At 51.8% G+C, this 26,799-nt stretch overlaps 1 protein-coding gene across 1 annotated transcript in view; it reads left to right on the forward strand.

The window, feature by feature from the left end:
• DOCK1 (dedicator of cytokinesis 1) overlaps positions 1 to 26,052 on the forward strand; it is a 545,742-nt gene extending 519,690 nt beyond the window's left edge. The window contains 6 exon segments of the mRNA XM_021072613.1: positions 1,913 to 2,050; positions 10,362 to 10,507; positions 14,948 to 15,146; positions 18,988 to 19,141; positions 21,289 to 21,434; positions 24,859 to 26,052. Coding sequence (XP_020928272.1) covers positions 1,913 to 2,050; positions 10,362 to 10,507; positions 14,948 to 15,146; positions 18,988 to 19,141; positions 21,289 to 21,434; positions 24,859 to 24,954 — 879 coding nt within the window. The 3' untranslated portion in view covers positions 24,955 to 26,052.

The following is a 26,799-nucleotide window of genomic DNA, read 5'->3' on the forward strand; positions in this document are numbered from 1 at the left end:
CAGGCCCAAGACCTGAACCAAAGGGTCTTTGTTTTTTTTTTTTTTTTTTTTTTTTTTTTGGAAGGCAAATCCACTGTCGATTTAATTAGTGACCAGTTGGACTTGAAACTAGAGCTCAATTCAGGGTCTTTCTACAGCATCCCACTGTCTCTTCTGTACTTGCTGGAGGTGAAACTACAGAATTAAAAAGGCCATGGCCTTCTAACTCATTTTTATTGCCCACCTAAAAAAAATTTCTTAATTAAAGTATAGTTGATTTACAACGTACTATCAATTTCTTTCTTTCTTCCCTCCTTCATTCCTCCTTCTTTCCTCCTTTCTTTCTTCCTTTCCTTCCTTTCCACCAAAGGGTCTTAACTTGAGTCCAGCAAGTAGCTTCTTCAGTGTCAAGACTCTGGCCAGTTAGGGTTCTATCAACGCCCCTCCCTCCCCCCCCCAATGCAAAAATGATCAGACCGCATTTTGCACCTTTGAGAAAGGTCCATGCTACAGCAGCAGGCGCTTAGTGTCTTGCATGGCTGTGCTTTAACCCTGAGGCAGCAAGCACCCCCACGGTTGCCTTCATGCCCGGATAGACAGAGCGCATTTATGACCCCATGTCCCCAGCCCGCCTTGCTGTCCGCCAAGGTGAAGCTCAAGAAGCCAAGAGGCTTCTGTGAGCATTTCCTCCCATTGAACCTGTACAAGCTTCCACCAGCCCCAAGAGGCTGCCATGGGCACGATTCATTCGTATAGAATAGTGAAACGTCCCATCGCTTCTGAAGCCTCACCTGCCCACTCTTTCTGGAATAACCAGCTGGAAGGGGCTGCTTAGTGTGGACCGTGGGTATAGACCCAGCTGTCAGCCAGACCCCCTTGTGCCCACGCAGCTGAGAGTGGGCTGGGTGGGCTGTGAGCACCCGCTTACTCTGTCCTTTCCTGGAGTACCACCAGAGGCAACAGCTGTGTGCTATAAATGGCACCCAAATGCTTTTGAGTCGCTGATTCATCTTGATAAGATTTCTTGAATTTGTTCACATGAAATTCAATTGTGCACTTATTATCCTCCTTACTAATAAATCTGCTCATCTAGATTGGTGTTCTGTCATATTAGAAGAATCTGTTTTTAATCAGTATTTTGATTTAATTATAAATTATTAAGAGGAAGCCTCTTCGCTTGATTGCATTGAAGAGCCTTGATCTGCCTCCCAGTCCGAGCCTCAGGGGGAAGCAGAAGCCAGGGGAAGAAAGGAGCCTTTCTGACACCCTCCCTCAATGGCCGTGACTTTGGAGGGCTGGGGAATAAAAACTGTCTCTGTGATACTCTTAAAGGTCAACGACATCGCCACACTCGGGTGTGAAGTGCTGGCGTGGATATTTGTGACAGCAGTATTGGCGGAGATGTGATTATTTTTAGTTTTAAGGAAGAATAAATTTGGTTTTCCTTTACCAAATAAGAATATCCTTCAGGAGGACTTTGGATCACGTATAACTAGATTTTTACGTTTTGGAATACGGTTCTCAAGTGCCTCTGGAGGCAATATTCTTTGCGAAAAAAATCTTGCAGTGTGACATGACCCCGTGCTAATAGATCAGTCATAGCCAAACAGATCCAAAATCCCAGATTGGCGTGGAAAGTGCAGAGCCGTCTGTTCTGGGGTTGACCGTCCAGTGCGAGTTGCGCAAAGTAATGGAGCAGCCACCGGGTGCTGCCCACGGCATTCGATGTGTCGGATTTAAAACACAAGGGCTTTTCATTGGAGCACTTTGGTTCGGGGGAGTAACGTCCCTGCCGATGAGTCTAAGCAGCTGTTTGGATTGGGAAACCAAAGCGGATGCATTTTGCGTGTGGCCACTTTCCGCCTGGTATGCGTTTCTCTCCCTTAGACGGTTAAGCGAGAGATAAGGAAATGTCATCCTGTACATTTTTCAGATTCCATTTTTGGCCGAAGGGATCAGGATTCATGGAGAAAAAGTCACAGAAGCACTGAGGCCGTTTCACGAGCGACTAGAAGCCTGTTTCAAGCAGTTAAAGGAAAAGGTGGAGAAGCAATACGGCGTCCGGACCCTGGTACGTGGGGGGCGTGGCCCAGGAGAGGGGCGTGGCCCTGTATCACGCTGTCCACTGTGATAGGCTCACGGGGCAGAGCAACCAAGTTGGGTACGGGACACCTGCTTAGGAGGCGGGTGTGGGGGACCTCAACCCCTTCCTTCCTCGGTTCATCTGCTGGCAGACTGGCCACCTCCTTGCAGTAACTGGCAATGTCAGGGTGAGTAAACGTCCATGAATTTGCTTGATCCCCAAATACCCTGCTCACTGCGGGAGCCGGTCTGCCCTTCCTGTAGTGGAGCAGCAGAAAATTCTCACAGACCCATGTGACGTGGGCTGGTTCACAGTCCCCACACCTACGGTCACACAGCACACACAGAGGGGTAAATAACACACAGGGTAACGGCTCTCAGGATGTTCCCAAGCCGAAGTGGAGCCTGTGCCCAGGCCAAGGTCAGGGTCATTGAGGGGAGAGGAGTGGAGACTGAAATTGTTACCCGTTGGAGAGAGTGGTCATTGATCTCGGCCAAGGGTAAGTTGGAGGAGATGGAGAGGACCCTGCCTGGAGAAAGGACCCACTTCGCAGAGGCTGGGCGCAGGCATTTGAACGGCAGCCCGGGGCCCAGTGCAGACACAGCCATGCGGTGGGCAGAAGACAGATTGTAGGCTGGAGCTGGAAATGTGCCCAGCCTCCAAGAGCCTGGAATGCTGGGAGGCTCTGGTCTGGGATGAAGGGCAGACCTGGGCTCTTGCGAAGAGTTCTGAACCAAGAACTGAGATCAAGAGCATACGAAAAGAGGGATTTGTAATTTTTATTAGTGCAAAACTACCTGACAGTGTAAGCCTTGTGGCAGGCTTGAGACAGTCTTCCCAGCCCAGTCTTAGCAGCTCTGGGGGCGGGGCCAGACACCACCCATCAGAGGCCCCTGTGGTGTGTGGTCCAGAGCAGCACTTCCATCCTTACTCCCAGGGCCTCTGGGAGCTTTGGTGCATCCTAGACTTGACTGCCTATGGACTCCAGAGGTGGCTGGCATAGCAGATGGCTTGAGGCCCCCTTTATTCACTGCTCAGAGATGAGCATCAGTGTGGCAAAAAGAGGCTGCAAGACCTCTTCTCATCTACTGGAGTCCCTTGCCTGCTGGGATGCAGGGCTGCATGCATGCAGGTCTTCCGTTATCCTGCAAAGGAGAGCAGACTGCGAGAAGTTCCCCGCTTCTTATGATACATGGCTCATGGCACTTCCTAAAGAACCAGGAGTCTGATGCGGTGCACCACTTTGGTTTCTTTTTTGGCCCAGCTCCATCTTTCCACCAGTCCCTAAAGTTCTCGGCTGCTCTCTGTTGAACCTGCTTCCTTTCCCCTGCACGTTTATCTCACTTAGCAAACACTGGTTCAGGGCTCACCATGTATCAGGGACCTTTCCGAGTTTCGTTTGTTACAAACACGAACTTGCTTGATTTCTGCCGAAAGAACGAGGCACTGCAGACATCCCCACTTTGCAGAGGGAGGACCAGGGACATGGGAGGTTCCCTCACCCGAGGTCACACACTAGCCAGTGGCAGAGCTTCCTTCTCTTGCCCTTGTGGCTAGAGACACGGAGGAGAGCAGGACTACCCCCGAGAGCAGTTCACTTGGCTGTGATTACCCTCTGTGCTCTCCCGCCCTCCCCCACCTGCCGGCCATGGCTGGGCCCCAGTGCCTCCATGCCCAGGACCTAGTGCTCATCCAGTGAGGTACCTTTGGCCGTGGCCTCGGCAGAGCATGACCCTCACCAAGCCAAGGGTAACACAACTGCTGAGCTGTGGTCCAAAGACACAGCAGGCGGGGATCTGGGATGTCAGCCCAGCCGGAGCTGCGGCAGGGGAGCAGACTTAGAAATCAGGGTGCTCTCCTGCCAGGCCCCCTGGGGGACCCTTCATGCAAGTCGAACTCCATCAGTGCTTGATCACGTTGGAGCTTGTGACTCATTACAGTCAGAGTCGAGGGGCCAGAAGAGTTTCAGAGGGCATCACAGCGCATGTCTCTCAAAGTTTGGCGCCCCTTTTAATTCTTTCTAAGAAATGAACACTTGTGAAGTCTTAGGTTTCTTCCAAAGTGAACGGCTTCCTCTTTGAGCAATCTTTTAATGTACATTTCAAAATGACAGAAGCCGATCTGGCTCTTGGAACATCCTTCATCTCTCTCTCTCTCTGCCATGGTCCCTGATTCCTGTGCAGGCGGCTCTTGGGCACGAAAGAGGAGGGAAGGCAGGGCTGGCGGGGCAGCTGTCCTCAGCTGCCGATGAGCCATTTGCAGCACACCCCCAGACAGCATCATCTCCATCATCACCTCTTGGTGCAGCCAAGGGCTGGTCACTTCCCTTGATTGGGAACTGAATCAAGGGTGCATTTGCTACTTGTGGATGTGTCATCCCCTGGAACGGCCTTCCTGTGTCCCCCTCCATCCTGGGCCCCTACATGTTGGTTTCCGCAGCCAACCTCCTGTGAGCAGACAAAGGGTCTGGCAGACACGCTGTCAGCCTCTGACAAACGGGGTGATAAAAAGAGGTCTGGGATGAGACTTTCCTGTCTTATCTACTTGGAGGACTTTTAAGCATCTCAGAATACTTCAGAAAGCAATATAGTATCATCCTATTTTTAAAAAGATGGATTTAAAAATAAAAACTCCAAAGAAAGGACATAAACCATTTTGTCAATATTTCAGAGTTAGCCTAAGCCCTAGAAAGGAAAGACGTGGATGCCTTCTGACTGCTAATCCCCTGGCGGCTCCATCAGCGCCCCCTGGTCTGCACAGCCTTGGCCTTCATTCTGCTGGATCCTTGGGGACCGAGGAGTGCAGACCCAGGGGCCCCGGAGAAGAGACCGAAAGCATCAGCCCCAGCAGTACTGGTCCCCATGCCTTCGCTGGAGCCCGGACACACAGGAGGCATTAGTCCACAGCTCCTGAAAAGGATGGCTGTGCTTCTCCTCCAGTCTGCAGGCTCCTCTTCCTTCAGATCTCATGAGGAACAGGGAACCTTCCTCTGCCCTCATCCACCTCATCTCTTTACCCACCACCCGGTCCTGCCTGGTGCTGAGCTCAGACTCATCTCTTCCACTGCCTCCTGCCACCCTCCACGTGCCTGGAGAAGCACTCGCTGTCCTCCGAACTCCCAGGGTGCTACTGGTGATACCACTCCACCCACAGTCACCAGACGAGAAACCCAGGACTCACCCTTCATCCCTCTGTCATTCTCACCCCGGGCTCCCTAGTGATGCTGTGGCTCACCCATCATCCCAACCATCACTCAGGGCTCCCTGCCTCCAGGATGTCTCCCCTCCAGGCATCCCTCCACAGTTGCCATGGCAACCTGTTCCAGTGGTTTTCTTACTGGAATCCATGGAACTCGGGGGTTCCTCAGAGGCCTCTAGGCAGGGTGCTGCTTAGGAGGGTAAGCTGATGTCCCCGGCCTCAGTGAGTTGTTCTGCTTTGCCTCTTCTGTGTGCTGGAGTTCAGGGGACTATTCCAATAAGAGAGGCATTGGCTGATAAGATTTAGGAGAGTGGTGTGGGGCCAGAGCTCTGGGAGGCAGAGCTGACCCTGGACTGCAAGCCCTGCAGCTCCCCATCTGCACCCATCCCGCAGCCTCTGAGGGGTGGGTTCAGGCCTCCAACACTGAGCTTGCACCCTCCCCGCCCGACCTGCCTACCTCTCCCCCTCACCCACTCCAGGCCTCCCTCAGCATGCGCCCCCTCCTACAGGCCAGCATGTCACCCCTGGTGGGTTTCTGGTCCACACTTGGTGTTTGTGCAGCATTTGGGAAGGAACATTTTCATAAGACTTCTCACTCTGTGCCATAAAAAAAAGTCACTGCGATTAAATCTGGGGAGATGCCCCCCACACACCTGCAACTCCATGGGCAGTTGGCATCTGTGGTTTGTGAAGGTGGGACATCCCGGCTCAGCCTGGAGACAAGGATGCAAAACATGTGAGCCTTGGGCGGGCGAGGCGCCCCTGGTGGGACCTGGAATGAGCCTGTGCTCCGGCCGAAATAACGACAGTGAGGACCATGGAAGCTGCCACTACGTGTGCCCGCCCCCAAGAGCTTCACCTGCGTCATTTCAGGTCGTCCTCACTGGCCTCTCAAGGTGACATGATTCTCTCCTGCGTGCTCAGGAAGAAGCTGAGGCCCAGCGCGGTGCCACATTTTATGCGAGGTCACGTCGTCTGTGCCAAAGCCAAAATTCTAGCTGAGTTCTATCTTCCCCATCCGCTGCCTGCCCGGCTGCAGGGACACACGGTGTCCTGGAGCAGGAGCGACACCTGTGAAGACTGGGAGATACTAACTGCTTCAGGTGAAAAAATAAAAGTCCTGGTTCCTCGACTTCTAGAGGCTCTGCTTGGTCGAGAAGGAATGTGGAATCTGGTAGAGCCCAGGGCCACGCCCGGTGGAAGCCCTGCTCATGCAGGGCCAAAAGTGGCCTCTGTCCATCCTCGGCCAGACCCTGCCACCCCTCCTTCATTCTTCCCAATCTGTACTATTGCATCCCACCCCAAACTCAAGGCTGCCTCTCAGGGCACATGGCTAGCCCTCTGGTTGAGGGTCGGACCTTCATGGATGCCTTCTGGGCCTTCCCAAGAGCAGATGAGGTTATCCTGTTGGCCACCTGCACCTCCTACTCCAAGACCAGCTCCCCCCAGTGCCTGCTCAGCACTGCCTACCATGAAGATCATTTCATCAGAGAAATGGAAACCTGGTTCCCCTTGGCAATGGGCTCACAGCACCAGATGTCAGAAGGGTCGTGTTTTTTCTCCCCCGTGAGAACGCTGTGTCTCCGTGTGCCCAGTAGATGACGGACAAAAGGCAGCATATGCAGGCTAGAAAGGTCACCTGAGCACACGGGTTTCTGGCTCTTTCCCTTCTGCCCCTCACCTGGATCCAGAGAGGACCAGGTTGAAGTCAAGCCAAGGTGGCTGCTGGGGAGAGGTGGGAGGGCAGCCCCTCCCAGGTTGGTAGGTGGCTTGAGCAGGTGGGTGTTCAGAAAGACAAACTCTGGCAGTGCTGATTCTCCATCTCCAAGCCATTCCCAGACGTTGCTGCTGTGGGAGAACTAGGAGGTTACAGCTTGTGTTTTGAAAGGCAGAGGCTGTGAACAGGTCTCCCTCAAAGTGTAAAGAGGAACAGAATCGCACTGAGATGCCAGGAAGAGGAGAAGTGGCCAATCTGGGGAGGGGAGGCTGGTCAGGGCGGCAGCTGATGGGGTGTTCAGGGGGCACTGGGAGGAGCAGGCAGGACTCTTTCTTGGGAGGGTCAAGAACAGTGGGACACAAAACAGGCTCCCAGGCCCAGCCAAGAAGCTGGGCGAGAGGAAACTTCTGGCCTTGAGTTGCCATCTGACTGTGTATGAAGGGAACCTACTGAATGGAGGAAAAATCTCCGCACATGAGAGGACCAACAAGGGGCTAATGTCGACATATATCAACGGCTCATATAACAACATCCAAAGAACAAGCAACTCAATTTAAAAAATGGGCAGAGGGCCTCCATAGACATCTTTTTCCCAAGAGGACAAGCAGATGGCCAATAGGCACAGGAAAAAATGCTCCACATCACTAATCATCAGGAAAATGAAAGTCAAAACCACAGTGAGAACCACGTCACATCTGTCAGAAGGGCTGTCATCAAAAAGTCTGCACATCACAAATGCTGGGAGGATGTGGAGAAACGGAAACCCTCCTACCCTATTGGTGGGAATATGAATTAGTGCAGCCACTATGGAAAACAGTAGGGGGGGGGGTCCCAAAAAAGTAAAAATAGAACTACTGCATGACCCAGCAGTTCCACTCCTGGGTGGGTATGTATCTGGAAAAAACAAAGACAGTAATTCGAAAAGATGCCTGCACCTCAATGTTCATAGCAGTGTTATTTCCAATTGCCCAACATATGGAAGCAACCTAAGGTCAATCATTAGAAGAATGGATAAAGAAGATGTGGGGTGTGTGTTATTATTCAGCCCAAAAAAGAGTAAAATGTTGCCATTTGCAGCATCATGGATGGACTTGGAGGTAATTACACTAAGTGAAGTACAAACACTGTATGATATCACTTACATGTGACATCTAAAAAATACAACAGGAGTTCCCGTCGTGGCGCAGTGGTTAACGAATCTGACTAGGAACCATGAGGTTGCGGGTTCGGCCCCTGCCCTTGCTCAGTGGGTTAAGGATCCGGCGTTGCCGTGAGCTGTGGTGTAGGTTGCAGACGCGGCTCGGATCCCGCGTTGCTGTGGCCCTGGTGTAGGCCGGTGGCTACAGCTCTGATTCGACCCCTAGCCTGGGAACCTCCATATGCCGTGGGAGTGGCCCAAGAAATAGCAAAAAAAAAAAAAAAAAAAAATACAACAAACTAGTGAATATAACAGGAAAGGCGACTCATACAGAGAGCAAACTAGTGGTGACCAGTAGGAAAAGGGAGGGGGAGGGGCAGGATAGTGGCAGGGGATTAGCAGTACAAACTATTAGGTGTAAAATAAACTACAAGATATATTGTATGACATAGGAAATATAGTCAGTATTTTACAATAACTATAAATGGAGTATAACCTTTAATGAAAAAGGCTGAGAAGAAGATGTTATAGACTTGGAGTCTGTAGAAACCTTTTCACAGTTTGGGCTAATCTGCAAGTAACCATTCCCTTTTACGTTTCCGTATAAAAGCCAATTAATGACAATGGCTATCTCCAGGAGATAGGCAATGGCACTGTCATTGGTGCTAAAGCCAAGACTGGCCAGGCACTCTGTGCTGGCAAATTCCAGCTGCATGTTGAGCCAGAAGTCAGCAAACTCTGGCCTGCCACCTGCTTTTATGAACAGACGTTTATTGGAACATAGCTGTACTCATTTATTTCTTTATAGTCAATGGCTGTTTTCATGCTTGGGACAGAGACAGGGCCTACAAGCCTAAAATATGTATTATCTGGCCCTTTGCAGAAAACATTTACCAACTCCTGCTCTAAACTGTTCTTTGGTGGAGTTCCCGTGGTGGCTCAGCAGTAGTGAAACTGTCTAGTATCCACGAGGACACGGGACGCAGCTTGGATCCCTGGCCTCACTCAGTGGGTTAAGGATCTGGCATTGCCATAAGCTGCATTGCTGTGGCTGTGGTGTAGGCCAGCAGCTGTAGCTCTGATTCAACTGCTCACCTGGGAACTTCCCAGTGCTGCAGGTGTGGCTCTAAAAAGACCAAAAACAAAAACAAAAAAAACCAAAAAAACCCTGTTCTTTTGCAATTTAGAACTTTTTTTTTTTAAGCATAAGAAACTGTGTTTCAAGTGTAAAACCGTATTTAAGAAACAGGCCTACTTTTCAGCCGCAGACATGGTGTTGCCCGATCAGTCATCCACTGTGGTCCTAAGCAGGTGGTTGGCTGAATAGAACACCAGCTCAGGGGTGTGGGGCGGCTTGGGGGCGTGGGCTTGGGGTTTGGGGAGGTTGAAGCCACACAGAGACGGAATGCCCTACAGGAATTTGGTTTCCACATTCTCAGGTGGAAGCAAGGAGCTCCTGTGGCAGCTGCCGTCCCAGATGTGCCAATAGCTGGCTCAGGTGCAGATACACTAGCACTTTGTAGCTAATTAGGTGTTGACATGGGCTGTATTTCAGTGACACTTATTTTGTTAATATGCAATAGTATGTCAAGGAGAGGGTGGAAAACTCTATCTGTAGACTGGTTTTCTCCAGAATGCATCACTGGCCCTCTCTGGGAGGAGGAGGAAGAGTCTCCAACCATGCATCCATCCATCCATTGCGCTAGTCACTGGCACGGGGTGGGGGAATCGCCTCAGCTGAAGCAGCAGGAGCATCTGGTCTCAGTCTGGAGACGTTTGATCATTAGGCACCCATGTATTTTGTCGATCTGCTTGGTGTGTCAACATGCAAAGATGTACAAAGTTGGTCTAAAGATCTCGCAAATTCTTTAGTTACATTCTAGGTGTTTTTCTGTAAATCACATTTTCTGATCAGTAGACTGCACTATGGGTTTGGAACAGGTTGTTGCGCTGTCACCTTGGTCAAGAAAATTTTGTTTGAAATTTTAAAAAACCAAGAAGGTCCTTTCTCCAATTTTTTTTTTTTTTTTTACACTATCCAATCAGGTTTCAAAAAACTCCCAAGTAACCATGATTTTAGTCTTCAGCTTTGAACAAGAACCTACACTGCCCATAAAAGTTTGGACAACTGTGTTCTAGATGCTAAGACCCCTTGGCCATAGAGGTCTGCCTATGCCAGGCTGGCCATCTTTGGGCACAGGTGTCAAACAAGTCCCTCTCTTTCTCTCCCCTCCGCTCCAACCCAGCCCTCAAGTCTGGACGACAGAAGAGGCAGCCGTCCTCGGTCCATGGTCCGATCCTTCACGATGCCTTCTTCATCCCGGCCTCTGTCGGTGGCCTCGGTCTCGTCCCTGTCATCAGACAGCACCCCTTCCAGGCCCGGCTCTGATGGGTGAGTCTGGCCCCACTGCGGGAGGCATCGGGAGGGGGTGGCTGGGAAGGTCTGCGAGGAGCCACTCGGGGCCCTGGGTTTATTTTATCACAACTGAGGATTTTTAAAAATCCAAACTCTCTTCGAAACGGAGCCCCTCCCAGACTTTACAACCACTGAGACGTGTAGGATCTTGTGAGTTTTGGAGAAAAAAGTTCTCACTTTGGGATACCGATTTGGATAAAGCTTCCATCAAATTTTAAAACCTCCAATGAGGGTTCATTCCTTTTCAACAAGTCCCAGAAGTGGAATTCCCCAATATGGTTTGGTGGAAACGAATCCAGGTAGCATCCATGAGGATGCGGGTTCCATCCCCGGCCTCACTTAGTGGGGTTGTGAGCTGTGGTGTAGGTCACAGACTCAGCTCGGATCTGGCGAGGCTGTGGCTGTGGCATAGGCTGGCGGCTGCAGCTCTGATTCGACCCCTAGCCTGGGAACCTCCATATGCCACAGGTAGGGCCCTGAAAAGCAAAAAAAAAAAAAAAAAAGTCCCAGAAGCAGTGCGGTGCATTCCTTGCCAGCCGAGTGCTAGTACTTTCCATCCCTTGCTCGCTTCCAAGGGTTATGCCAGGAAGGGCTGTCACACACAGGAAGGCTCACCCGAGAGCTGGCAGGGCCACCTTCTTTCTGCAAGATCTCTTTGGACACCCAGTGTTGCTCTTGAGTCCCAGAGGGCACTGAGAAAGGAACAGGAACGGAAAGAGATGCGTAAACATCTCCCACTGTGTCTCCTGCGAGACAACCTCATATTGACACTTCCGTGTGTTTGGGGAGTTGCGTACGTGTAAAGTTTGTTCTGATGATACAGAAAGAAAAAACGGCACTTGCCATTTAAACACCAGAAAAAGAACGTCTCATGGTTTCACTGTGGAGTTCGCACCGTGATGTGTTTGCTCAAGCCCATTTGGTTACAGTCCATCATCCTATCAGAGCAGAGGGCTCCCGGCCCCTGCGACAGGCAGGCACAAACTTCCAGAGCGCCCCCAGGGACAGCGCCAATCCAAGTGCCCTTTGTTGCTGACAACCAGTGTGCCCAGTGGAGGATTGCAAGCTGTTCTCACTTTTTCTTCTTAAGGGTAATTTTTATCCATGTCTGCTCCTTAGAAGGCCAAGTCCATATGGAAATTCCCAATGTAGAGGTATTTAAATCATGTGTGCTTCTCACTTAGAGTAAGATTGCTCAAGAAATTTGATCCAAGAAAATCCCCTGGCTAGTTAAGGTGTTTTTTTGTTTGTTTGTTTTTTGTCTTTTGTCTTTTTAGGGCCGCACCTGCAGCATATGGAGGTTCCCAGGCTAGGGGTTGAATTGCAGCTATAGCCCCTGGCCTAAGCCACAGCCACAGCAACACAGGATCCAAGCCTCAACTTCGATCTACACCACCGCTCACGGCAACGCTGGATCCTTAACCCACTGGGCAAGCCCAGGGATCGAACCCGAAACCTCACCGTTCCTAGTTGGATTCGTTAACCACTGAGCCACAACGGGAACAAGAAGAGGTTTTTATATTTCCGGGACACAGGGGTGAGGCTTCAGACAGAAGAGTGGTGTCTTGCAGGTGCAAGTATGAGAGTGCGAGCAGTCCCCCCTCCCTGGGGGCCATTAGTTTAACCTTGAACTAGAAACCGTATTTGTTGTAGAGTCCAGATTTCTGTTCATCCTCAGGGTTGCCACCTTTAGCTTCCTAACTAATGTGGAGCAGATGAGGCTGTGGTCTCGAATGGCACAGGCGATGTGCAGAATAAAGTTCATTCCGTCAGCAGTTGCTTCTCATAATGCAGAAACTTAAAACTCAGCCTGTCTTTCTCTCGGTTCTTTGTATCCCTGTCTGGCTTTCCCCTGGGCTCAAAGAGGTCCACTCATCCTTTCTTCGCCTAATTATCCCCAGGTCTGCAAAACCTAGAATAAAATCATGAAGATTTTTGATGGTTGCTTGTAATAGAGTAGCTCTAATATTTAACACGTAATGGATGTTGATTTATTAGTTATTGTGCATCCAGTTGGAAAAGTCCAGGTGTCCCGAGATGCCTTAATGATCAAAGGCAAAACAAGTGCATTTCATCAATCATTTTCAAGTTTTTATTATGAAACGATTTCAGGCGTGTACTAAGGGGACAGAACTGTGCAGTGAGGGCGGTGCCCACTCATGAGCCACAGCCTCAACCGTGGTCAACTCCTGACGGGGGAGAAGGGGAGGGGGCAGTGGGGGGAGGGGATGGAGCCCATCTTGGTTCAGTCTGTCTCCCACCCTCTCCCGCCTCTGTATTTTTCTAAAGCAAATCTCAGACATCCTAGCATTTCATCCATCAATATTGAGTGCGAATTTCTTAAAGGGAAGAACTTACGAAAACCGCAATCGGATTGCCTTGATCACATGTAAAAAATGAGCAGTGATCCCATATTATCCTCAGATACTGGCTTTCATTTCTAACTGTGTCATAAATGTCATTTTTTTTTTTTTTAGTTTCTTTGAAATTGATCCAAATAAGATTCTCACCTTTAGTTGATGTATCTCCTTAAGGCGCTTCCAATCAATATGTTTCCCCTTCTACTTTTTTCTTTTCTTTTCTCCTCCTTATAATTTATTTGCTGCAAAATCTAGCTTGCTTTTGAGGTGGTCTGGATTTTGCTGATTCCATCCACTCTCGTGTCAGGAGATGTATACCTCTGTCTTCTGTGTTCCCTGCAGACGGGTGGTCCCATCTGGAGGCTTGAGCAGGTTAGGCTTGATTTGGGTACAGGATGACGTCATAGGTTCCCCCAGTTCAGAGGGACTTGGTGTCTGATCTCTCTTTCAGTGATGTTGGCTCTGTTTATAATCATTGCCTACATCCTAGACCACTGCTGTTCAAATCCTGCTGCCCATCCACTTTTACTGGGAGAAACAAAAAAGAGGAGACATGATTCCTGCTCTGAGCAATCTGTATCTTCCATGGATTTGTAACACGGTTCTTGAATGATCCACCTTAGTGCCGATTCTGTTACCTCTCCCATGTTGGGAAGCAAAGTGGCTGGGATGGTATTCTTTTTTTTTCCTTCTTCTTCTTCTTTTTAGGGCCACACTTGCAGCATATGGAAGTTCCTGGGCTAAGGGTCGAATCAGAGCTGCAGCTGCAGGCGTACACCACAGCCACCGCAATACTGGATCCAAGCTGCAGTTGACCTACACCGCAACTTATGGCCATAGTGGAAACTTAACCCATTGAGTGAGGCCAGGGATTGAACCTGCATCCTCATGGATACTAGTTGGGTTCTTACCCACTGAGCCACGGCAGGAACTCCCAGGGAGGGCCTTCTTTATCAGAGGAGTGTTTTGTTCTAAATGTCCCGTTCACAAATAAGCTTGAAAGAGACCACGGCTAGGATGGAAACGTGGCTGGCTGTCTGGGTTTCCTTCTCTTATAGTCAGTCTCCCCATGAAGAAGCCGGGTGGTCTCCAGGGGTCCCAGGAAGTCAGGCTGGACACGCACACTGAGGACCGGGAGCTTCCAAGGGCGCGCTCGGGACCCTGGCCCCAGTCCTGACAGTCCACACCCCAGGGCCGGGGTGTGCCCTCTCACTGGCTCAGAGCCCACCCGGACACTGGGCAGCTAGGTGGCAGGCAGCGTCCATGAACCATGTCGGCTGCCCATTTTGCTTCTTTCACCTACGTGGGGATAATGGGTTTTAAAAACACATTGATCAGAAATCGCAGCATAGGCTCTTTCTCCTATATGACAGTACAGCTCTGGCTTCTTGTAAGAGCTCGTATCTCTTTTTCCATACCATTTTCATTGCATTTCCTTTCGTGATGGGGGATGCCCAACCCACAGTGGTTAGAGGCTGTGGAGACTCACCAGGGTGGCAGAGCCGGGACCCAGGTCCTCCGTCTCAAGCTCAGATCTCAGCTGAAACACGAAGGGCATCTCCATGTGCTTGTGAGCTGGCGTTGGCTCGTTTCTCACTGAGCCGGCCGAAGGGCTTTCAGGCGGAAGCTCCCTGTGGCCCCACACCGACACTGCTTTGCATGAGCTTGGCATTTCCTCCTCGTTGCATTCATGACTATTTCAGCGTGAACCTCTACGAGGTGAGGGCTTCCCATCCTCCCATCGTAAATCAGCAGTAACGTCTAAATGTCATCATCGCACGTCCAGTTGGACATCGCATTTCCCCCGTTGTCCTGCAGGTGTTGTATTTTTTTTTCCAGTCTCTTTATCGAGATGCAAAACCATAACCATTGCCATTGTCATAAGCATCTTAAGTCTCCCCTAGCCTCCTGTTTAAAATCATTCCTTTCCTCGTAACGTCAGGTGGGTCCCCGTCAGCACTGGATTCCTTCTGAGTGACTTTATGTGGACCCGCAGGGTGAAAGGCGCTGGCTCTCCTTTTAAAACGCTGTTGATTTAAAGAACCGTTCCCTTTAGGTTTGCTCTGGAGCCCCTCCTGCCGAAGAAAATGCACTCCCGCTCCCAGGACAAGCTGGACAAGGACGACCCGGATAAAGAGAAGAAGGACAAGAAGAAGGAAAAGAGGAACAGCAAACATCAAGAGATATTTGATAAAGAATTTAAACCCACCGACGTCGCCCTCCCGCAGTCTGAGGCTGTGATCCTTTCAGAAACGGTAATTTCACGGGGAGCTTTTCCCTGCTTGTTGGCAGCTGCCGGACCCATTGTGGCTCCACATTTAGCCGAGGGCGGCTGTCAGCTGGGTTTCTCCGAATGGGCTATGAAATCGTCATTTGAAAATCTGGGGTGCCCCGCAGCCCTCCCCTTGTATAACCTGATGCTGCGGGGCACCCTGGGCACAGAGTAGAGCTGCTGCTTTCTGGCAGATGCTTTTCTTGGTCTCCAACCTCCCTCCTGAAGGGGTTCGGGGCCCAGCCAGCCGTCAGCAGGACCCACGTGTTTCTAGGCTCTGCAGTGAAATTGCAGTTGCTTCCGTTAGATGTGCAGGCATCGCAGGAGATGAACAGGAATGCTTTTGGTGTGGGAAACCAGCTAATGCCATTCCCTCGCCCCTTCCTGACCAGAAACCCTAAGCCACAGTTCTGCCCACGTGTTAGAATCTGCTCAGCTCGCGTCTCAATGCCCCATCCCACTGGGTCATGCCAGCTCTTCTCGGTTCCGTGTTAGCCTCCCAGCCTCATCTCCTCCCGGCCTACATCCCTGAGGCATCTTCCAGAAGGATTTTCAGGGACTTAACATGACACGTGCTGAACATTAAAAATGGGTCCCAGGGACTCCCATTCAATCCAGAGTCTGGGGTGTGTGATGGCAGGGAGACCCAAGCACTCGCCTCGTCCCAGGGCTGTGCCTAGGGCGGCCTCGCTCCCAGCAGCGCATGGCTGAGTTTGGAGTCTAGGGCAGAAAGAGGCGGGGGCGTCTTCTAGGGTGAACTTGATTCAGAAAGTGCTGTTTGTAGACTGGAAACAAAACCAAGAAGAGGCTCTCGCAGGCTGTCAACTTCAAAGGGTAAGTCAGGCTTAGAGCCGCCTCCTTCTCAGAAACAGATGGACGTTTGCCTGTACGGCGGCCAAGAGTGTGCGTGCCCTGGACGGGCGCCCACGTCCTGTCCTGGCTGTCACTGAGGGTTGCTCATCAGAGGGCTCAGCTGGGACCGCTGGCTAATACGACATCCTTCATTGCTTGTTGGCCTCTTGCTCGTTGCATCTTGTCTCCTCCAGGCCACATGCCACTGAGACCCGCAGTCCCATGTCACTTGGCATCTAGAGGGGAAGGAAGACCCCAGAACCACAGTGAGGGCTTCATCAAGGCAGATGCCTCGGGAGGCCGTCAGCCGCAGCTCTGACGAAGCTGGGCTGTCGTGTTTCATTGCAGCCTAGGGCCTGGGGCCCAGGGAGGGACTGGGCACAGGCTGGCGTTAAGTGGCAGGTGTGACCTCACAAAGAGGGATTCAGAGGATTCTGATGACCATCCCATGTGCCCGGTCCACCCCTCTGGCAAGCTGGGAGGCCAGCGACCCTGCCTGTCTCTTGAACATCCAAATACCACAACCGGGTGGGAGAACTAACCACTCCTTCTGTGAATATTAACTCAGCTCAGACTCTGGACAAGCCTTTCATATACTCTTATTTAAGCTCCACATGAAGATGTTAAAACAGACGGTCGCAGAGAATTTGAGCCAAGTGGCAGAGTTGATTGAAATTAAGTTGTGTGAAAAGTAGGCAGAGGACGTGCCAGGCTTGGCCATCACAGTACAACTTCCGGTCCTCCCTGCTGTGGCCCTGCTTTCCTGCTAGGATGGGAGCAAAGACGGGCTGAGTTCAGCACAAAATGCCCCCCCACCAGACTCCCCCCTGCCCCCCGCCTCAACCCCGCCACGGCTGGTGCCCTCAGCAAAACACGGGAATGCACCAAGGTCAGAGCAGAGAACCCCTCCTCCACCGCACTGGCCTCAGAGGTTCTCAGAATGACCACAGCTGCAGCTCCGAGGGCCAGGGATCCTGACCTCTCGCTGGAGGCAGACTTGGTCCAGACCCGTCTGTCCTCCAGGTGACAGGTGCTAGCAAGGTCTGTGAGTACAGTTAGCCTCTGTGCACCTGTGACCAGCCAGATGTTGTGGGATGGAGCAGGTGGGCCCATGGGAAGGAGGTTTACTGAGCAGCAGCAGCAGCCCCATTACCCCGGGACAGAGCCCTGGGCCTCTGGGGCTGCCCTGCTCTTGACATTCACCTGGCCACCCCACACCTTTGCAGGGGTCTTGTCTCTTCCCTCCACGGAGCTGAGTTCAGCTTCCTCCTTGGATTTGCATCATCAACAATTTCATGACCTTTAGCTGAGCCTTTCAGAGCCTGGGGGCTCTCCAGGTGTAATTTGCATTTCACCAGTGAAATATCCTTCTGTTCCCTGGGTCAGAATGTGCCCTGATGGGATGGGAAGGGGTGGGATGGGGTGGGGTGGGGTGGGGTGGGAGAGTCCCAACCATGCTGTCCCAGACCTCCTGCGGCAGTCGGCCTGCGAGGAGCTTGTCAATTTCTGCAGCTGAGGGGTGACACCTGGTCTCCGGGATCTGCCTTGCTGGCATAGGACAGTTCTGGACGTTGGCCTATTGGCCAGTGTTTCCTCCATCACCCTGTTTCCCAAAGGGCGTAAGCCTTCCTCCCCTCCTTCCAGCCTCAGTAGCCTCCAGGGAGGCAGCGCCTTTGCAGACCTCTGAGACACGCCACCTCCCGGCTGCTCTGCAGCTGGCCCTCACCGGCCAAGCCCAGGAATGAGTCCGCCCACCTGCCCTGCCCATCGGGGTTGGTGGGGGCACTTTGATTCCTCCTTTTCAGCTGGGTTAATCACTTCCTAATTACTCCTTCCTCAGAGTATTTTGAACTGCTTGTGTCCCCCCAGGCCTAATGATCTGAGACCAAGTGGTAAGAAATGGATAAAAGAAACTTCCTGATGTTACAGACACAGGAAAAGGCTTCTGTGGGAGAAGTCGGGTGCATGTGAAAGTCAGAGACGGGAAAATGCAGTGAAACATGGAACGAGGGAGTTCCTGTTGAGGCTCAGTGGAAAGGAATCTCACTAGCATCCATGAGGATGCGGGTTCGATCCCTGGCCTCCTTAGTGGGTTAAGGATCCAGCGTTACTGTGAGCTGTGGTGTAGGTCGTGGACGCAGCTCAGATCCCATGTGGCTGTGGCTGTGGTGTAGGCCGGCAGCTATAGCTCTGATTGGACTCCTTGCCTGGGAACCTCCATGTACCAAGGGTACGGGCCTAAAAAGACAAAAAGAAAAAGAAATAAGAAAAGTAGAAAGAACACCTACCCCCTGGTAGTGCAGCGTAGAAAAGAAATAGGTGGCGAATAAAGGCAGTCCTTCAGCAAGGTTCTAGATTTTCACACGCCCACCAAGGACACCAAGAGATGAGGAGCCTGGGGTGTGCTGGTCAGTGACCTGGTCATTGATTCCTGCGGCCTCCCACCCACCCCGAGTAAGGAAACATAATGAGACCCCCCCTCCCCCACAAGACTGTGTGAGGGATGACTGAGGGCCTCTGTCATTAGCCAGGCTGCTGTGACAGTGCCACAGACGTCTCGTCTCGGGATTCTGGAGACTGGAAGGCTTAGATCGAGGTTTCAGCCAGGCTGGTCCCCCTGACTGTGGGGCAGGGGTGGGGGTGGATCTGTCCAGGCCCCTGCCCCAGGCAGGTGGTCGACCAGCAGTCTCTGGTGTTGCTTGGTCTGTAGACGCATCACCCTTGGATCTCTGCCTTCACCGCCCCAGGGCCCTGGCCCTGTGCGCATGTCTGTGTCCAGATTGCCCCCTTTTATAAGGACACAGGTCCACCAGAATGACCTCATCTTAACTTGACCACCTGCAAAGACCCTATTTCCAGATAAGGTCACATTCCCAGGTGCCAGGGGTAGGACTTCCACACGGGGAGTGTTGCGGTGACACGGCTCAGCCGGGACAGACCCTAACTCTGCTCTTTCTGTCCGTTTGCTGTAGATCAGTCCCCTGCGGCCCCAGAGACCCAAGAGCCAGGTGATCAACGCCATCGGGACTGAGAGGCGCTTCTCCGTGTCCCCGTCGCCCCCCTCCGCCCAGCACACCCCGCCCCCCGTCACACCGAGGGCCAAGCTCAGCTTCGGTTTGCAGTCCAGTAAGGGGACATTGTCTGCATGTGAATTCCTGACGTCGTTCTGTGGCCTCCCCCTTGACCGGTGGCTCTAAAGTTAGACCCGTGCTCTCCTGCCAGCAGAGGGGAGCATGTTGACAAGCGTGTCCCCTGGGACTTCAGCCCCTCAGGCCAGAGCCCCGCTGGGCTCCCGAGCTCCCTGGGGGCAAAGTCTGTGGCCCGTCCAGGCTCTCGGGCCTCCTGGGTGCTGGGGAAGACTCAAGAGGCACGTGGAACATCCCCCGTGTCACGGGATGATGCAGCCCACAGGGGCCCTGGGCCTTTTCCTGTCCAGGAGGATGGGGAAGGGAAGAAGCACTTCCAGGCTGTGCGCAGGGGTCAAGGGCAGTTTTGCCCAATTTCTAGGGCTGCTGTGACACATTGCCACAGACTTGATGGCCTCAACTAAGAACTGAGAGCTATTCTCTCACCACCCCGAGGCCAGAAGGCCGACATGAAGGTAGCAATAGTCGAGCCTCCTCCTCGAGGCTCAGAGGGAGCCTGCCGTGCCTCTTCCAGCTGCTGGTGGGCCCCGGCGGGCGGGCCTGGCTTCCTCGGCCTGCAGGTGCCTGGCTCCCACCCTGAACCTCTCTTCCCAGCCCCATCCCCTGCTTCTTACAGGAGACTGGATTTGGTGCCAACAGCCAAAAGCTGGAAACAACCCAAGCACCCATCAGTTGATGAATGTTTAAGCAAAATGTGCATCCAGAGAAATATCCATGCAATAGAATATTATTCAGCCATTTAAAAAAAAAAAAAAAAAAAAAAGGTCCAGGAGTTTCCATTGTGGCTCAGCAGGTTAAGAACCCAGTTAGTATCCATGAGGATTCAGGTTCCATCCCTGGCCTTGCTCAGTGGGTTAAGGATCCAGCATTGCCATGAGCTGTGGTATAGGTCGCAGACGTGGCTCAGATCCCAGGTTGCTGTGGCTGTGGTGTAGGGTGGCAGCTACAGAGCCGATTTGACCCCTAGTCCAGAATCTCCAAGGTGCAGCCCTAAAAAAGCACACACACACAAAACATTCTGGAACATGCTACCGCATGGATGAATCTCAAAAACATTAAGTGAAATAAGCTAGGACAAATCAGATTCCAATTATATGAAATACCTGAAATAATCAAATTCACGGAGACAGACGCTGATCCGAAGTTATCCGGGGTTGGCAAGAGCAGAGGAGGGATAGAGCGGTTGTGTGTCTGGGAGGATAAAACTAGAGTCGTGACGGCTGCACAACATTATGAATGTGATTGGGGTCACCGATGGCAAATGTTAAATAAATACCGCAGTGAAAACAACCAACCAGTCTTGAGAACCCGCCTTCAACCAGAGGCCACCTTCTCGCTCCTCAATTCAACCGCGGAGCGTCCTTCTAAATGGACACACCTCTTCCTAAGAAGCCCTTTCCTAATGAAGGATTGTTCATCAGATGCATCATTGGGGGAAAACTTGAAAAAAGACCTAAAGGCAACAAATATGTTGATTTTTCTCTTTAGCAGAGAAGATGAACAAATCATTTCTAAGAGTCTCCACAAAGGCTGAGAACATGTATTGCCGTAATGATCACTCCTCCGTTTGCAAACGGCTACTTTTCCGTCTGCTTTCGGAATCAATGGTACCTCCCCTGGCTTATCTGAAGCAACAGCCACCACGGCTGCTACTAATAACTGCATTTCCTACAATCATGGGTTTTCCTGTTGTGAGAGTTTTGAAAGGCAGGTGGCTGGTTGTGAACTGAATTATTCAACTTGGCTTAGCACAGCTCACCAGGTAATGCCTGCAGGGGGCTCGTGCGGCGTCCTGCCGGGGCTCCGAACACTCCAGGTGTAGACTGTCCTTGTGACACCGAGCTGTGTAGACGCCACCAAGGCAGAGAGGCCAAGGAGGGGTCAGAAGGGGCCCAGCTGTTTTTCCAGTGGTCTGAGCTCTCCTTTAAGCTCAAACTGTAAGTGTCTCGTGGTCCTAAGTAGTCTATTTCTAGAACATGCCCTCAGGAGGGGTTCCCCCCTACTCTCCCATTGACAAGCATTTCTGTGGAATATAGTGTTCCCATCCCCACCCAGGGAGAGCAGGAAGCAGCCGCAGTCGCAGCGAAGGGGAATGTGGCTTTGATTCAGATCCACCCCGTCTTCCAGGCTTGGAGCTGAACGGCATGACCGGACTGGACGACGTCCCACCTCCCCTGCCTCTCAAAGGCACCAGCACAGACTACGGGACCTTGACAGAGAACCTGGACGTGATGGGCTCGCCGACGCCCCCGCCCCCGCCTCCTCACCAGAGGGTAAGTCAGGGCTCAGAAATGTGGGATCTTCCTGTCTTACCCTCCGCACCGAGAATCTGCGGAGAAGCAGGATGGGGTGCCAGGGTGGGCAAACCCCCGTCCCCCAAGGCCACCCATCCCGAGCCATGCCTCTAGCCCGGAACCCACCCCTACCCCCTTTAGATTGGGGGTGCTGGCTGCCACAGGCATCATCAGCCAACTCGAACCCTCGTCAGCAGGGGCCTGGGGACTGGTCCTGCCTCAGAAACTGTCATTAATCTTGTCTGATGTGCTCGCTGCTCAGTGGCCTCTGGGCCGGCCTCCTAACGCACATATTGGCTAAAAATCTGCAAGAGCTACTTAAACCAGGGCCTCTGCCACTGGCTCACAGCTCTAGAAATGTTCTTTTGAAATCCCCGGGTTCTGTCTTGCTTCTCAAGGCCGCTGTCACGCAGGCATCTCTGTTGTTCACTGGCGCGGCCGCCTGCAGAGGTCACTGTGCCCACGTGACCCGGCAGCCTGGGTCCGGGTTCATCCCTGCCCTGGCCACACCGTTCACAGCCTTAAGAGATTGGAGCCATGCGGGGCCGAAGGTGAAATAACCCCGGTCCCACGTGTACTGGGTCACCTCTATGAAGTAACTATGCAGCCACAGACCTGGCAAATGTTGAAGACATGAGGTGGCTATGTGTCTCTGATTCTGCTCGTAACAGCGAAGCGTGTTTTACTTTCCTGAAAACAGTATAAATCCTGCGTGCTTTTTGGGGGGCAGGGAGAGGGTTTCACTGAGTGTTGTGCAAATGCATCATTTCTCTTCTTGTTAGAGGAGTGGAAGAGAGACGGATTTATTTACAGTGTATTTATCTGATGATCCTTTTGTGTAAAACAAACAGACCAGCAGTGAGGCTTCACCTTTGGTTTCAGAGGGATGGACTGTCCTTCCGAGGGCCGCAGTGCCTTCTGGATCGGTCCTCTGGCCCCGGAGAGTCCACCGTGGAGGACCAGCCTGGAGGAGGGACCAGGTGCCCTCTGATGGCTTTTCAGGAGGCTGGGATGATGCAATAAGGAAACGTTAGCCTGACCTGCCCCGCAGACGAACCACAGGTTAGACTGAAAGGAGAGGCAGGTGCTGAGTCAGAACATCGCTTGGTGGGGTGTTGTTTTCCTAACAGCTTAGTGAGCCGATGACACTTTATGTTCCTGTGTCCTTATTTCGCTGGAAAAACTAGAATGTCCCCCAGTCTCCGCCACTGAACATGGACCGTGTGAGCAAATCCATTTTTGTCACAAATCAATTCAGGGCTACATTGGATCGTCTCAGTTTCTGGGACATATTTAGTTACGGATGCCACGCAGTTGGTGGAAGGGCAGACCTGCACAACTTTGGCTCCGTGTATAAGGGGTTGTGAATTCCGTTCGATTAATTATCCGAGTCCCTGGCTCCTGGGGTCTTGGTTGACTTACCTGTTGCATGAGAGCATGTGCAGAAGACAGGCCTGGGAGTTAGGTGTCATCACTGGAAGCAGCCACCCGGGGGGTGGGGCAGGGGGCCCCCCGGCGCAGGCCCCGAGAGCCGCTGGAGGATAATGATTGCTGGCCCTCCTCGGGGCCATCCATAATCTCCTGTCACTGTCATTGATCGGCCTCGGGCTTGTGGTCAGCTCTCTGCCTGGGTGTTAACACTCCAAGCTGTCATGGCTTTCACAATGGCACTTCCACACCAGTCATCGGAGCCACTGGGTTGCTTAGTAGCAATGAGCCGCCACGCTCTTGTTTGGCACAAAGGCACCCAGGACGTGTGCCCAGACTGGGGCCTGGCCCTGCATCATCCACACCAGCCCTCACTGTGGCTTCTGTGGGTCAACAGGCCACTATCGATCAGACCTGGAAATCGGTGTTTCTTTCGGCCATTCTCACCCACTGAAAAACATGCCCAAGTCTACTCTCTTCCTTCCCGTGTTAGAATGTCTGAAGGTCATCCGATCCTTCTGGTTTTCTGTTTATTCTCTCTCTCTGCTACGCCCTAGATCACCTCATTTATTTGTCTGCGAATCGGGAGGAAATCTGGGCAGCGAGAAGATGGCTTCACCACTGTTCCGTCCTTGAAACATCCTTTCTCACCTTGAGCTAAATGTGAACCTCACCTGAGGCTGTTACCAGTCCACTGTCACCCTTGATTGGAGGACAGCGCTTGGTGATTTCATTCTGGCTTTTTCTATGGGTAGAAAAAAAGCCGCATCCTGTCTGTTTATCTGTACATCTGCTCATTCATCCCTTCATTCACTTTTTCACTCACTCATTCATTTACCTGGTTGGCCGACATATGGGACCCCTGTGCATGTCAGGTGCCTGCAATGGGCACAAGGGCGCCCAGAGCGAGGGACCAGCCACCCTCCATCATTCACACCCTGGCAGAGACGTTCCGCTTTTTCCCATCACCTTTACGGCTGTAATTCACTCTTGAGACTCTAAAGCAAGCTGTGGCCCGTGGGCCATATCTAGCCAGCTGCCTGTTTCTGTAAATGAACTCTGACTAGAACACAGCTGCACCCAGTCCTTGATACACTGTGAAGAGTTTAAACACCCCTAATAACCTCGTTCACCTCCCTCCGTTTGCAGTTGGGACGAGACTGTGGATGAGAAACTACCTTGTCAGTGGGTCACTGGGGTGGTGGCTGCAGGTGCCCCTGTGGCCCAGCCCACCATCTCTCATGTGGCCTGTCCACCTCTGAGAGCAAGACAGGCTTCCTGCCCGCCTCGCTTAGGGACTTGTTTATCCCTGAGTCATTCCGGGGCATCTTCAGGGGCATGAGGGGACCCGTGGGTGCTCATCCAGGGAAGTTCAGTTGGAGTTCCTGTCGTGGATGGTGGTTAACCAACCAACTAGTATCCGTGAGAACTCAGGTTCCGTCCCTGGCCTCACTCAGTGGCTTAAGGATCCAGCATTGCCGTGAGCTGTGGTGTAGCTTGCAGACAGCAGCTGCAGCTCCAATTCGACCCCTAGCCTGGGAACCTCCATATACCATGGGTGCGGTCCTAAAAAGACCCCAAAAAAGGCTCAGTTGGGACACTTCCAGGCTGCCTGGGAGGGCCTGGGTCCTGCTTTGTCAATATTCACTTATTCTTAACCATTTAAACTACACAGTTCTGAAACTGGTCCATTTCAGGGGCCCCTGGATCAACAGTCCCTGGATTTAAAACCGCCACCCAAGGAGCAGTGGTTACACTTGTCAGGGGCAATGCAGACGCCTGAGGTGCTTTGCCGGCCTGAGCGTGGCAGACGTGCCAGCCCCAAGTCAAGGAAAGGGCACGTCCCACGAGGTGGAGGTCGACTTTCCCTCGCCACCACTGCCCTGCCAGGTCAGGCCTCCCCTTCCCTCCGGGGACCACTTCTTTCCAGTAGGAGCATCAACCGGGCCCGGCTGCCTTGTTTTCTGTCTTGCAGCATCTGCCCCCTCCGCTGCCCAGCAAGACCCCACCGCCTCCGCCTCCGAAGACGACGCGCAAGCAGACATCGGTGGACTCGGGGATCGTGCAGTGACACCGCCTCGCCGACACCCCGAAAGCCAGACGGCATCCTGCCTCTCCCTCCGCGTCTTCTCCCACGTCCGGCGTTTACCCCGTGGGCCCGTGACGTCTGATCTTAGTGCAGTTGCTTTTCCTTAATGGGAATCAGTCCCCGGCCGTGGAGGGAGGGGCATCTAGCATCGGGGAGTGAGGTGGCCAAGGGCCTGGGATGAGCTGTTGTGTTTATCAAAGTCGGAGGTTTCTGAGTGCGTCCGGCTGGAGAGAGCCTACGTCTTGCCCCAAAGTCCTTTCTTTTTGTGCCAAATGACAGTAGCAAAGAGCCGGGTTGATCCGAGTTGAGTGCGACAAGGAGAGATGAAGCCTTGTCTGGAGGACTGTGTAGTAACTGAGTTTACAAACCCACATGACTCGAGGCGGAACCCCAGCCGCCTGCAGGATGTTTCAGCTTCCTTGCTGCACCTGCCGGTGTGATGTTTTGCTGGTTGAGCATCTCTTCAACCTACATCAGGAGAGGAAGGTCGGGCCTTTCAGGGAAGTTCCTGATTTCCTTTGGTGTCATTTAAAATAGGATATTTCTCAGCTACTCAACAGTTACCAATTTATGGGGTAGAAACAGCATTAAAAATACGGGATCAAGTGGAAAAACACATGTGAGTATAGGAAGGTCAGTTTTCTCTCTCTGTTAAAAAAAGCAACTGGATGCCACAGGAGATGCTTTTAATTGGGTAAATGCCTCTTGTTCTCATTCTGTACAGAAGTGTGTATATATGATGGTCTTTAGAACTTGTTTTAATTTTTGTGGTCCTCCTGTTTATTGCAATAGGTGCCCGCAAATGATTCTCAATATGTGTTCTTACTTTTTAACTGGGGAAAAGTGTTAAAAAAAACAACAACAAAAAGCAACGCAAATTAAGTTTCGTTGGTTTTTTTCAAAGCTCAAGTCCTAAAAATGTTTGTGGACAATGATTTTTTAAAAAACTAACTTTGTATAACCTAATATTTTAATTCTATCATCTATATTTTTTTATTCACTGTAATCATGATACTCTTCTAATAGGCTCAAAAGTTAATCATGGACAACAGAAAATAAAATGTCTGTCATTTAAAAAGACTCACAGCATCTGACATACTGTTTTTATCCCTTGATATAAAATATAAAAGCTGCTGTTGCAAGAGTTCCTATTGTGGCTCACCTAAGGGCCTGACGTCGTCTCTGTGAGGATGCAGGTTCAATCCCTGGCCTCACTCAGTGGGTTAGGGATTTGGTGTTTCAGTGGCTGTGACATAGGCCTCAGGTGCAGCTTCTATTTGACCCCTAACCTAGGAAATTCCTTATGTCACAGATATAGTCTTAATTTTAAAAAAATAATAGCTGCTGTTTCTACTCTGCTTTTTTTTTTTTTTTTTTTTTTTGGCTGCACCCATGGCATACAAGAGTTCCGGGCCAGGGATTGAACCCACGCCACAGGAGTGACTCAACCAAGCCACAGCCGCAACAACACCAGGTCGTTAACCTGCTCTGCTGAGCTGCCAGGGAACTCCCTCTATTCCGCCTTCTTAAAGAGCTTTGTGATTTTTTAAGATCTATGTGTGCATCTTCCTCAGACACGGTCCTTAATCACCTCTATTGTCTCTGACTTGGAGCCCAGACGGACAGACCCAGAGCCCTCTGCGTGTCTGCACCTGCTGTGCTTAGAGACAGAGCAGAGCAGAGCCTCCAGCCGGCTGGAACTTTCTCTCTCAACCCAGCCCTGGACTCTCTGGCTGTACTTCAGTTATTATGTTTCCTTTTAGCCTTTTCAGCTGCTAATTTGAGAGGGCTTCTTTGAGGGGGTGTATCTTAACTCCAGAGGCATCA

Source organism: Sus scrofa, chromosome 14 (genome assembly GCF_000003025.6).
Source record: "Sus scrofa isolate TJ Tabasco breed Duroc chromosome 14, Sscrofa11.1, whole genome shotgun sequence".
Taxonomy (NCBI): domain Eukaryota; kingdom Metazoa; phylum Chordata; class Mammalia; order Artiodactyla; family Suidae; genus Sus; species Sus scrofa.